Source organism: Ursus arctos, unplaced genomic scaffold (assembly GCF_023065955.2).
Source record: "Ursus arctos isolate Adak ecotype North America unplaced genomic scaffold, UrsArc2.0 scaffold_13, whole genome shotgun sequence".
NCBI lineage: Eukaryota > Metazoa > Chordata > Mammalia > Carnivora > Ursidae > Ursus > Ursus arctos.
In genome coordinates this window covers 50044406-50057774 of record NW_026622797.1, presented here as the reverse complement: position 1 = coordinate 50057774, position 13369 = coordinate 50044406, and the positions used below count along the sequence as shown (strand labels likewise).

The window sequence follows — 13369 nt, the reverse complement described above, 5'->3', positions numbered from 1 at the left end:
GTCCACCACTTGCAAGTTGGATGACCTTGAGTAACCTCTTTGCCTCTATTTCTTCATTTACAAAATGAGAATAATAATAATAATAAAGCAGAATAGGAAGCAGAGAGTACCCCATTCCTAGAACCCATTGTAGTATCTCTGTCTCCTAATGCTGTCTCCCTAATAGTCTTATGCAGAGATGATGGCACAGTCAGCCACTAGCAGGAATAGACACTGGTTGTTAAAAAGACCATTTTGAAATAACTGCTTTCCTCAAGAGCAAGTAAAAATGCTTTGTAGTACAGTATTTGTGTCTAGCACAGTTTTTTGGGGGGGGGGAGGAGTATTTCTTTATGCAGTGGTTCCTTAGTTGCAGCCCACAAAGATATCTTAATTTTATATATGATAGAGAAAATGGATCATTTCCCTGGTTCTTTACAAGCTGTCAGTAACGGTTCTAGTTATAACTTGAGTTTCCCTAAGCTTTACTAGGCTATTGATGCAGATGAGGCCCACATTTCACAGCCTTTTGCCCCCACTTGCAAATCCTCTGAAATGCTCCACAGGATTTTCTGAGGTCTTTTCAATGACCTACAGCTAGGATCCATACCAGATATGTCAGAATCCTTGGAGGTTGGGGCTTAGGCACCTCTCTACTTTCAGAAATTTTTTCTCTAGAAATTTCTGTCATACATGCCCATGAATATGTCCCTTCCAGCTGCTCTCTCTCTCTCTTGCTGAATAATACTAACAATGCACCAGAGCCCTCAAAATGTCAAAACTGTGTTAAGTGATCTCTAATAACTTTCCTCTTCATTGGAAGAGGCAGGACAGCTAATGCCCCAATCTTTTATAGAGATATTGGTGAAATATTTCTCAGTTTTTACTTACAGTCCTCTCCCTTCCCAAGACCCACGTGTGAGTCCATGGGACTGGGTCAGAGATGAATTAGAATGACCATGACTGTGCTTTACTCAAAATTACTCCTCCCTTTCTCCATCAAGTGAGGCTTTGACTTTGGATCAAGCTTTCTGTACTTCTTTCATCTTCCTTCAGAGTGAGTTTTTCTCCCGGAATGCCACAGTTCTTTATGTATATAAACTTCTGGGTTTATGCACTGGGTTTGTATGGGTTTGTAACACAGGACTAGATTCTAAGGGTTAAGCTGGGACGTCTATTACAATGACATCCACTGAGCAGCATAGCGTGTCTCCTCTCATTTCTATACTTTTTCCTTTTTCTTCACCTACCAGTGGGTTGTTATTCTGCTTATCCCCACTTTAAGATGTGTTTACACATTTAATTTAAATAAATTTTAGTCCAAGTTTAACTTATTGGCATCTTCTAAGTAGTCATTCCATTTACATTAAAAACCTCAAATTTGAATTTGTTTTTTCACTGGTACAAAATCTGATTTGTAAAATAAATATTATATTTGGCAAAGAGGAAGCAGAGTCCTCCCAAGACCTCAGGGCATAGTGATTAATGGCAAAATTTCACTCTTTTTATTATTGGAGGAACTTACCAGGAGCCAAAAACTAAGATATCTTGAGTAACTCCAAGGTTCCTGGGATAGCTTCCGCCACATACCTCTCTCTGAAGATGTATAACCATGTTCAGCACTTCTGTACTTTGAGATCCTACCTCTACTTCATTGTGAGCCAGCTGTGACTAACTTTGCTCTCTTGTTTTTTGAGGGAACGGCAACTTAGATAGATGCAGTCTCCCATGGGGAGCAGACAGTATCTGAGCAGCAACAACCTGGAGGGATGGAGACATGGTTAGTAAATGGTAGCTGATACTAATAACAATAGCAAAAAATGATGGCTTCTCAAGAGCAAAGAGCGTCAAATATTCTAGCAAAGCTTCCTAGGCTATTTAACTTTATTTTATTAAAGATTTATTTATTTATTTTAGAAAGAGAGAGTGTGTGTGTGTGTGTGAGCTTGGGGAGGGACAGTAGGGGAAGGAGAGGGAAAGAATCTCAAGCAGACTCCCTGCTGAGCACGGAGCCCAATGCAGGGCTCTATCGCAGGATCCTGAGATTATGACCTGAGCCAAAATCAAGAGTCGGACACGTAATCGACTGAGCCATCCAGGCGCCCCTTTTCTGAAGTATTTAAATTACAGAGAGGAAAAGAAATGATTTGGGGAAAATTAGACAAAAAAACTACCTGCTAAAATGATTGAAAGGGCTCTCCTAAAAAATAAAACGTTAAAATTAAATAAAGCCGCCCAGAATGACAGAGCTATTGTAGATTCTTCAGATAGAGAGATTCTAAATTATGATTAAAATGCTGGTGCATTGGGGTGCCTGGGTGGCTCAGCTGATTAAGTATCCAACTCTTGATCTCAAAATAGGTCTTGATTTCACCGTCTGAGTTCAAGCCACACATTGGGCTCCACACTGGGTGTAGAGCCTACTTAAAAAAAAAAATACTGACACATTAAATGGAGTTGTGTCATATTCAATGATTAGATTCAGAGATTGATATATCCAAAATTACCCTTGAAAATCCCTTAAGAAGCCAGTACATTGGAATTCAACAATCAGTCTTTGAGGATTGAGGAGCTTGTGTTTCAAAGCTATGTTGTATTTTAGAATATGTACTTTCCGTAAGAACCCTAGAGTCACACTGTTTGTAGAGAGATGCTCAGATGATGAGAGGTATATGAACTTATGATCAACTGAGAAACCAGCAAATTCACACCACCATATAATTAATGCTCACTCCAGAGCATATGCTCACTGAAAATAAGGCAGAATTATCCATACTATTTTTACAGTAAATAGTCATTTTTCTTTCTTGTATTGATGAGCTTATTATAATTGAATTTGTGATAATTAACTTCATAAAGAAACAATGCCACAGTATATGATTATGTATTTATGTTAAGTTTTACCTGAATTTTTGTCATTTAAATAGAAAAGAATGATGCTATACTATATTATTCCTTTATTCTCTACAGATAATGGATTCTGAATTAATGCATAGTATGGTAGGAAGCTATCTTAAACCTCCAGAAAGAGTGTTTATTCCATCATTTAGCCAGAATTATGAATCATCTCAGACTCACCACTCTGCAAACTTAGAAGTTACTGCTCCTAAAATGCTTCATAGTCCAAATAGCCAAGGTAATTCTAATATAAAATCATATTTAAAATTAGGGGAATGATATGAAATATATAAAGCTTTACATTTTTATGTAGAAAATAATATCATGTTTCTCTTAACAAAACTATTAATTTTGACTCTGTTGCTTAAAGTTTCCATAAACATAGATAAGTTATTTAACATTTTTTATTTTGGCTTCTTCAGCTATAAGGTGAAGATTAACAAGCTAGACACATAATTACAATTTTATCCTAAAAAATCACAAGAAAATAAGAAAATACTCTGAAGAATCAAAGGTCAGATTTGTAATCCTTCTAAACTAGATGATTTGAATACTATTGAATTAAGTAAAGTTGTCTCTTATTCAAGGATTAAATTCAGAAGTTGCCTATTTCCAAAATTACCCTTGAAAATTCCTTGGGAAGCTAGTACATTAGAATAACTACAAAATATAAGTATTGTAACTTTTAAAATATAAACTTAGGATATCAGAATTGAATTAAGAAAACATTTTATGACTTCAGGCATACCTATGCCATACAGATTACCTTCTAAAATGCTGGTTATCACCTTGCTTTTTAATATTCTATAATAATGGTTACCATTAATAAATAGACTAGCTCTGTGGAGTAAAAAACCACAAGAATATTCCAAATCAGCAAACCAGGTATTGCATATTTAAAGAACAATAAATATAATTTTTTTATCTCATTTGTAAAAAAAAAAAAAAAAAAGAACCAAATGGCAATCTCTAGCAAACATCTTTCTAATTGGAAATGAACTACAGACATACCTTGGAGATATTATGGGTTCGGTTCCAGACCACCACAATAAAGCAAATATATCACAATAAAGTGAGTCAAATGAATTTTTTGGTTTCCCAGTACCTATAAAAGTTCATTCAGACTATACTGTGGTCCATTAATTGTGCAATAGCATTGTGTTGAAAAAACAATGTGGTACATATCTTAACTAAAAAATACTTTATTGCTAAAAAATGTTAAGCATCATCTGAGCTTTCAGTGAGTCATAATCACTGATCACAGATTGCCATAACAAATATAATAATAACAGAAAGTTTGAAATACTGCAAGAATTACCAAAATGTGACACAGAAACATGAAGTGAGCAAATGCTGTTGGGAAAATGGCGCTGGTAGATTTACATAGGGTTGCCACAAACCATTGTTCAATTTGTAAAGAATGCATTATCTATAAAATGCAATAAAGTGACACACAATAAAACGAGGTATGCTGGCATATGAAAATTAACCTATAACATTTACTTATGTTCCATTCCACTCCAGTTTTATAGTTTGAAGTTATAACTGAATAGAAAGTGTTATTTGAAAATTTTGTAACTCCGAACATACCCGAATCATGATGATATTAATATAGCTGTATAAAAATCACAGTAGTACATGTGTACCACTTAAAATCTTTCAAGCCTGATGTGAGTTAAACCACTAGGTCATAATTTTTTTTTTCTGGTGAAAGAAACTGTATCCTAACTCATACGTTCTGATTATTTATACTATATCTTAGACAAAGAAACAAATGTTTGTGATTTAACTAAAATTGAACATATCAAGAACTGAGAAAAACCTTTGACATTAAACCTAAATTTCCATGTTAATTAATGACACTACATCTTAATTTTCTTTATCCATACAGACTCTTATGCCTCCTAGACTGTACATTATTTGAAGATAATTATTTTATTGAATTAAGTTTTGATTATTAGCTATCTCAAACCTAGAAAATTACTAAACACAATCATGAATCATAATAGTTTTTAGAAGATATGTTAGAAAAAATTTGTCCCTCTTTATAGCGTTTTAGTGATTTTTTTGAGGAATATATATTATATGTTTTTCTGGCTCACTAACAAAAATATGCTGTTCACTTTTATTGCTACTATGTAAGTGTTCAAAAATTTTCACTGAAGTAACAAGCAGATATTTTTCCAACAGCTCTTATTTTAGCCTTAAAAACTCTTCAGGAAAAGATTCATCGTTTAGAGTTGGAGAGGACACAAGCTGAGGATAACCTAAACGTTCTTTCCAGAGAAGCAGCACAGTATAAAAAGGCCTTGGAGAAAGAAACAAATGAGAGAAATCTGGCACACCAGGAACTGATAAAGCAGAAAAAAGGTAAGGAAATTCTATAGTTCTCAGAAACAAGGAGTTATCAAAATTTACAACTTGAAAATAAAAAGCCCAGTCTAAGATTTACTCAAATATCTTTGTTCTTATATATATTCAAACCTTAAGGCCTTGTTCACAGACAGTTTGATATTTGCATTAAAAAGATAGCACTTTGAGCTTACTTCTATTATATATTATCCCAGTTCATAAATTCTTGAGATTAAAAGACAAATTAAGTTTTTAGACAGATTGTGTTTAGATATTAGAATATTTTCAGAATACCAACAAAATCTAGTTTTTCCTATAATATAATTGAAATACTTTATATATTCAGTCAACACTGGTTTTTAAAATTTGAAAATATAAAGCAACACTAGTAATTAAACAATACGGAGACCATAAAAATGAATAAAAAATTTTATTAACTTGAAAGATTAGGGGCGCCTGGGTGGCACAGTTGTTAAAGCGTCTGCCTTCGGCTCAGGGCGTGATCCTGGCGTTCCGGGATCAAGTCCCACATCGGGCTCCTCGGCTGGGAGCCTGCTTCTTCCTCTCCTGCTCCCCCTGCTTGTGTTCCCTCTCTCACTGGCTGTCTCTCTGTCACATAAATAAATAAAATCTTTAAAAAAAAAAAAAAAAGAAAGATTAATTAGAGGAAGTGGACAGGTAAGTACAGGTTTCTGTGGAAGTTTTGAAAAAGACATCTGGACTTCAGTTTTAGAGATTTAAAACATAAGTTCTTTTTTTTTTTTTTTTTTTTTTTTTTAAATGATTTTTTATTATATTATGTTAGTCACCATACAGTACATCCCCAGTTTCTGATGTAAGGCTCGATGATTCATTAGTTGTGTATAACACCCAGTGCACCATGCAATACGTGCCCTCCTTACTACCCATCACCGGTCTATCCCATTCCCCCACCCCCCTCCCCTCTGAAGTCCTCAGTTTGTTTCTCATAGTCCATAGTCTCTCATGTTTCATTCCCCTTTCTGATTACCTCCCTTTCTTTATCCCTTTCTTCCCCTACTGATCATCCTAGTTCTTATGTTCCATAGATGAGAGAAATCATATGATAGTTGTCTTTCTCTGCTTGACTTATTTCACTTAGCATTATCTCCTCCAGTGCTGTCCATGTTGTAGCAAATGTTGAGAACTCGTTCTTTCTGATAGCTGAGTAATATTCCATTGTATATATGGACCACAACTTCTTAATCCAGTCATCTGTTGCAGGGCATCTCGGCTCCTTCCACGATTTAGCTATTGTGGACATTGCTGCTATGAACATTGGGGTGCATATGGCCCTTCTCTTCACTACGTCTGTATCTTTGGGGTAAATACCCAGTAGTGCAATGGCTGGATCATAGGGTAGCTCAATTTTTAACTTTTTAAGGGACCTCCACACTGTTTTCCAGAGTGGCTGTACCAACTTGCATTCCCACCAACAATGTAGGAGGGATCCCCTTTCTCCACATCCTCTCCAACAATTGTTGTTTCTTGCCTTGTCTATTTTTGCCATTCTAACTGGCGTAAGGTGGTATCTCAGTGTGGTTTTGATTTGAATTTCCTTGATGGCTAATGATTTTGAACATTTTTTCATGTGTCTGTTAGCCATTTGTATGTCTTCATTGGAAAAGTGTCTGTTCATATCTTCTGCCCATTTTTTGATTTGTTTATTTGTTTCTCGTGTATTGAGTTTGAGAAGTTCTTTGTAGATCTTGGATACCAGTCCTTTATCTGTAGTGTCATTTGCAAATATCTTCTCCCATTCCGTGGGCTGCCTCTTAGTTTTTCTGACTGTTTCCTTGGCTGTGCAGAAACTTTTAATCTTGATGAAGTCCCATAAATTCATTTTATCTTTTGTTTCTCTTGCCTTTGGGGATGTGTCATGAAAAAGGTTGCTTTGGCCGATGTCGTAGAGGTTGTTGCCTATGTTCTCCTCTAGAATTTTGATGGATTCCTGTCTCACATCGAGGTCTTTCATCCATTTGGAGTTTATTTTTGTGTATGGTGTGAGATAGTGGTCAAGTTTCATTCTCTTGCATGTAGCTGTCCAATTTTCCCAGCACCATTTATTGAAGAGACTGTCTTTTTCCCACCGGATGTTTTTTCCTGCTTTATCAAATATTAGTTGCCCAAAGAGCCGAGGGTCCATTTCTGGGCTCTCTATTCTGTTCCATTGGTCTATGTGTCTGTTTTTGTGCCAGTACCATGCTGTCTTTGTGATCACAGCTTTGTAGTACAGCTCGAAATCCGGCATTGTGATGCCCCCAGCTTTGTTTTTCCTTTTCAACAGTTCCTTGGAGATTCGGGGCCTTTTCTGTTTCCATACAAATTTAAGGACTGTTTGTTCCAGTTCTTTGAAAAATGTCCTTGGTATTTTGATCGGGATAGCATTGAAAGTGTAGATTGCTCTGGGTAGCATGGACATTTTAACTATAAAACATAAGTTCTTTATATAATTTTTACCTCATGATGTATGGCTTTCTTTTTCCTTGTACTACATTTACCCTCATAAATAAGGTTCAAGTTCGTGTTTCAACTTATAAATAGAGTGAAGAAATGAGAAAATTTTTTCTGAGGTAATTAGACAAAACTGGAATAAAGAGCTGAGGAAAGTAAAAAATTAAAGGATTAGAAAGAGGTTGCTTACTTCTTAAGAAATAACTATGCTATCAGTAGTCAAGAACAGAGAAAATGGGAATGGAAGATTGCATATACCTGAGTTGCCTGAAAGAGAAAAATACATTGATAGAAAAGAGACTTTTGGTCCTCTCTTTTTCCAGATAATGTCATTTCCCAGGAACAGCCAGGATTTTTATCATTCCACAAGTCACTGACATTTTACTCTTTCAGAAGTTTGCCCTGTGGGTCTTTTAGGGGAAGACAATGTTAAACTAGTATTATGTAGTTAATGAGATATTCACAAAATGTATGTCCACAACACTTACAGAGTCAGTACTTAGAACTAAAGAATCCTTGAGCGTTTAGTTCTTTTTTTTTTTTTTTTTAATGATTTTTTATTATATTATGTTAGTCACCATACAGTACATCCCCGGTTTCCGATGTAAGGCTTGATGGTTCATTAGTTGTGTAGAACACCCAGTGCACCATGCAATACGTGCCCTCCTTACATTGAGCGTTTAGTTCTTGATTGAATTTATATAATGTATTTCGTGTGATTACCAAATCTCTGATCTATGTGATAATCCAGACATTATTACTTTTTCTTTTTCACAGATATTACTATACAGTTAAGTTCAGCTCAGTCTCGTTGTACTCTTCTAGAGAAGCAACTAGAATATACAAAGAGAATGGTTCTCAATGTGGAACGAGAGAAGAATATGATCCTAGAACAACAGGTAAACACATTTTCTATAGGAATATAATATAACTTAATATGTTTTTGAAGAATAATGTCATGGGAAAATTGTATCATAATCTTAAGTAGGATAGAAAGCTATATTGGGAGATTTCCACTTACAGTGAAGCAGAGTAGGTCATTTGAACCAAGCTTTCTGTAGAAGAAAACAAGAAAAACCGGGCAGCATATTAAAGACGACGGAAGGAAGGGAGGGTGGGAGGGAAGAAAGGAAGGAGAAAGGATAGAAAAGAAAGGAGATAAGGGAGACAGGGAGGGTGGAAGAAAAGTGAAAAATACATAAAGGCATTGGAGAGTTATTGAAGTCATGAAAATCACCAATTCAAAATCTGTGTGTGTACTTAAATCCAAAGAGTTTGGCCTCCAGAAAGGTTGATTTCAGGCCTCATCCTTCTTAGGGAATTTCTGATTCCAGAAAAGTCCACTGAGAGGCTAAATAATGCTTTTCTTTTAAGATTTTATTTTTTTATTTGAAAGACAGCAGAGAGAGAGAGAGATTACACATGAAGGGGGGAGGGGCAGAGAGAGAGGGAGAAGCAGACTCCTCACTGAGCAGGGAGCCCGATGCGGGGCTTGATCCCAGGACCCTGAGATCATGACCTGAGTGGAAGGCTTAACTGACTGAGCCACCCAGGTGCCCCTAAATAATGCTTTCAAAGCTAAATAATGCTTCTTAATGCTATTAAGAAGTTGAAGTTAGATTCCAGGGCCTATCAAGAATAGGAACCTTGATAAATTGCTTGTGCTCTGAATGCTTTGTAAAGGTGAACAAGAAAGAAAACTACCCAAATTACAACTCTGTCAGAGTAATCCAGAAAATTTTAGTGTCTGAAATTGGATTAAAGTGATCCTGGATAGCTAATGTTCCTGGGGACATCAAATTATTTCTATAAACATTTCTTTAACACAGTGAAAAACTTGCAATCAGACATAACCAGGCAGAAGGAATTAAGCCACTATGAAAATTGCTTTCATTAGTGTTTTATAGTTTTCAGAGTACAGTTCTTTCACCTTTTTGTTTATTCCCAGGTATCTTATTGTTTTTGGTGTAGTGTTAAATAAGATTGATTCCTTAATTTCTCTTTCTGCTACTGCTTCATTATTGGTGTACAGAAATGTAACGGGTGCCTGGGTGGCTCAGTCACTTGAGTGTCCGACTCTTGATCTCAGCTCAGGTCTTGATCTCAGAGTTGTGAGTTCAAGTCCTACATGGGGCTCCACATTGGGCGTGTAGCCTATTTAAGTAAAAACATTTTAAAAAAAGAAAGAAATGCAACAGATTTCTGTAAATTGATTTTATATCCTGTGACTTCACTGAATTCATTTATCAGTTCTAGCAGTTTTTTGGTAGAGTCCTTCAGGTTTTCTATATAGAGTGTCATGTCATCTATAAATAGTAAAAGTTTTACTTCTTCCTTGCTGGAACACTGATGAAAGAAATTGAAGATGGCAGAAAGAAATGGAAAAACTTTCCATGTTCATGGACTGGAAGAACAAATATTGTTAAAACGTCTATACTACCCAAAGCAATCTGCACATTTAATGCAATCTCTTATCAAAATACCACAGTATTTTTCACAGAGCTAGAACAAACAATCCTACAATGTATATGGAACCACAAAAAAACCCGAATAGCCAAGGTAATATTGAAAAAGAAAAGCAAAGCTGGAGGCATCACAATTCTGGACTTCAAGTTGTATTTCAAAGCTATAGTGATCAAAACAGTATGGTACTGGCACAAAAATAGACACATACCAATGGAACAGTTTAGAAAACCCAGAAATGAACCCACAACTATATGGTCAATTAATCTTCAACAAAGCTGGAGAGACTATCCAGTAAAAAAAAGACAGTCTCTTCAACCAATGGTGTTGAGAAGACTGGACAGCAACATGCAAAAGAATGAAACTAGACCACTTTCTTACACCAAGCACAAAAATAAATTCAAAATGGATTAAAGACCTAAATGTGAGACAGGAAACCATTAAAATCCTAGAGGAGAACACAGGCAGTAACTTCTTTGACATTGGCTGTAGCACCTTCTTTCTTTTTTTTTTTTTTTTTAAAGATTTTATTTATTTATTTGACAGAGAGAGACAGCCAGCGAGAGAGGGAACACAAGCAGGGGGAGTGGGAGAGGAAGAAGCAGGCTCATAGCGGAGGAGCCTGATGTGGGGCTCGAACCCAGAATGCTGGGATCACGCCCTGAGCCAAAGGCAGACACTCAACCGCTGTGCCACCCAGTTGCCCCATGTAGCACCTTCTTTCTAGATATGTCTCCTGAGGCAAGGGAGATAAAAGCTAAAATAAACTGTTGGGACTTCATCAAAACAAAAAGCTTCTTCATGGCAAAGGAAACAATCAACAAAACTAAAAGGCAACCTACAGAATGGGAGAAAATATTTCCAAATGACATATCTGATAAAGGGTTAGTTTCCAAAATAATATAAAGAACTTAGAAAACTCAACACCCCCAAATTAAATAATCCAATTAAAAAGTGGGCAGAAGACATGAGTAGACATTTTTCAAAGAAGACATCCAGATAGCCAACAGACACATGAAGAGATGCTCAACATCACTGATCATCAGGAATATACAAATCAAAACTACAATGAGATATCACCTCATACCTGTCAAAGTGGCTAAAATCAACAACATAAGAAACAACAGGTGTTGGCGAGGATGGGGATGGCGAGACGGGAACCCTTCTGCACTGTTGGTGGGAATGCAAACTGGTGCAGCCACTGTGAAAATCAGTATAGAAGTTTCTCAAAGGTATAAAATAGAAATGCCCTACAAATCCAGCAATCACACTACTAGGTATTTCCCCAAAGGAAACAAAAATACTAATTCAAAGGGGTACATGCACCCTGATGTTTATAGCAGTATTATCTACAATAGCCAAACTATGGAAAGAGCTCAAGTGTCCATCAACTGATGAATGGATAAAGAAGATGTATGTACACACACACACACACACACACGCACACTTATGTATATATGTGTGTATATATACAATGGACCATTACTCGGCCATAAAAAAGAATGAAATCTTGCCATTTGCAATGACATGGATGGAACTAGAGAGTATAATGCTAAGCAAAATAAGTCAGGCAGAGCAACACAAATACCATATTATTTCACTCATATGCAAAATTTAAGAGACAAATGATCAAAGGAGAAAAAGAGAGAGAGAGACAAATCAAGAAACAGACTCTTAACTATAGAGAACAAACTGATGGTTACCAGAAGGGAGGTGGGAGGGGGGATGGGTTAAACAGATGTTGAGGATTGAGGAGTACATTTGTTGTGATGAGCACCAGGTGATGCATGGTACTGTTGAATCACTGTTGTACACCTGAAAATAATATTACACTGTATGTTAGCTGGAATTTAAGTAAATTTTACTTAAAGAAAAAAAGACACTATGAAAAGAAATAGCATATAGACTATATAATTACTCTTACAAGTTAGCTCCAGCTGGGTGCTGGCTCTAAAAGACACAGACTTTAAAATAATTATGCTTGGGACACCCAGGTGGCTCAGTTGGTTAAGTGTCTGGCTCTTTGTTTCAGCTCAGGTCATGATCTCAGGGTTGTGAGATCAGTCACTGCATGGGGCTCTGCGCTCAGCATGGAATCTGCTTGAGTTTCTCTCCTCTTTCCCCCCAACCCCCCCACTCATTCATTTGCTCTCTCTCTCAAATAAATAAATAAAATCTTTAAAAATAAAATAAAATAATTATGCTTGTTATAATCAAGGAGATAAAAGATAGGATTGACATTTTTCAGGAAAGCATTGGAAACCGTAAAATGGCAGAGCAGATTTGAGAAAGAACCAAATAAAAATTATGGAACTGAAAAATATAGTATCTGAAATTTAGAACTGAATGGATGGATCTGACAGTAGTTTGGAAGAGATAATTAGTGAACTGGAAGGCAAAATCATCCTGATCAGCAAAGAGGCAAAATGAAAGTACATTCAGAAAAGAGAGCAAGAGATGTAGGTTAGAGTGAGAAGGTCAAACTTAAGTGTAATTGGAGTTCTACTAGGAAAGGAGAGAAAATGGGAAAGAAGCAATATTTGAAGAGATAGTGACTAAGAATTTTCCAAAATGGATGAAAAAAAAATCACACCACATATTCAAGAAAACTAATTCCATAAAACCTATAAAACTAAATCAGAATAAATAAAAGGAAATATATATCTAGACACATAATAATAAGACAAGCATAAAATCTTAAAAGCTTGTGGGGGAGAAAAGATCACATTCAAAGGGACAACAATTAAAGTGACAGCTGACTTCTCAGCTGAAAGTACTGACTTCAGAAGACAATGGATTGATATAGTTAAGTATTAAAAGAAAATCCCTACCAATCTAAAAATCCTAAACCTGGGGAAAATATCCTTTAGAAATAAAGATGAGGGGCGCCTGGGTGGCTCAGTCAGTTAAGCATCTGCCTTCAGCTCACATCATGATCCCAGAGTCCTGGGATCAAGCCCCACAACTCCCTGATCTGCGGGGAGTCTGCTTCTCCCTCTCCCTCTGTCCCCCCTTCCTGTTCTTTCTCGTGCGCACATGTGCACACACTCTCTCTCTCAAATAAAATCTAAAAAAAAAAAAACAAAAACAAAAAACAAAAGAAAGATGGAATAAAGACATTTAAAGACTAACAAAAACTGAGATCATTTGTTACCAGGAGATCCATTCTAAAGGAAACACTAAAGGATATTATTCAGACAAAAGG

General features: G+C 36.2%; 1 protein-coding gene across 13 annotated transcripts in view; it reads left to right on the top strand.

The window, feature by feature from the left end:
• The window catches only part of CEP57L1 (centrosomal protein 57 like 1), a 77543-nt gene that overhangs the window by 47486 nt on the left and 16688 nt on the right, over positions 1–13369 (top strand). For 6 of the 13 annotated variants that reach the window (XM_057311215.1, XM_057311212.1, XM_044388832.3 and 3 more), the window contains 4 exons: positions 1677–1759; positions 2950–3115; positions 5068–5247; positions 8479–8600. In XM_057311215.1, the coding sequence (XP_057167198.1) occupies positions 1757–1759; positions 2950–3115; positions 5068–5247; positions 8479–8600 (471 nt within the window). In that variant the 5' untranslated portion in view covers positions 1677–1756. The remainder of the gene's footprint in view (positions 1–1676; positions 1760–2949; positions 3116–5067; positions 5248–8478; positions 8601–13369) is intronic. The other 7 variants (XM_048226064.2, XM_026511673.4, XM_048226063.2 and 4 more) reach the window with 2 other exon arrangements.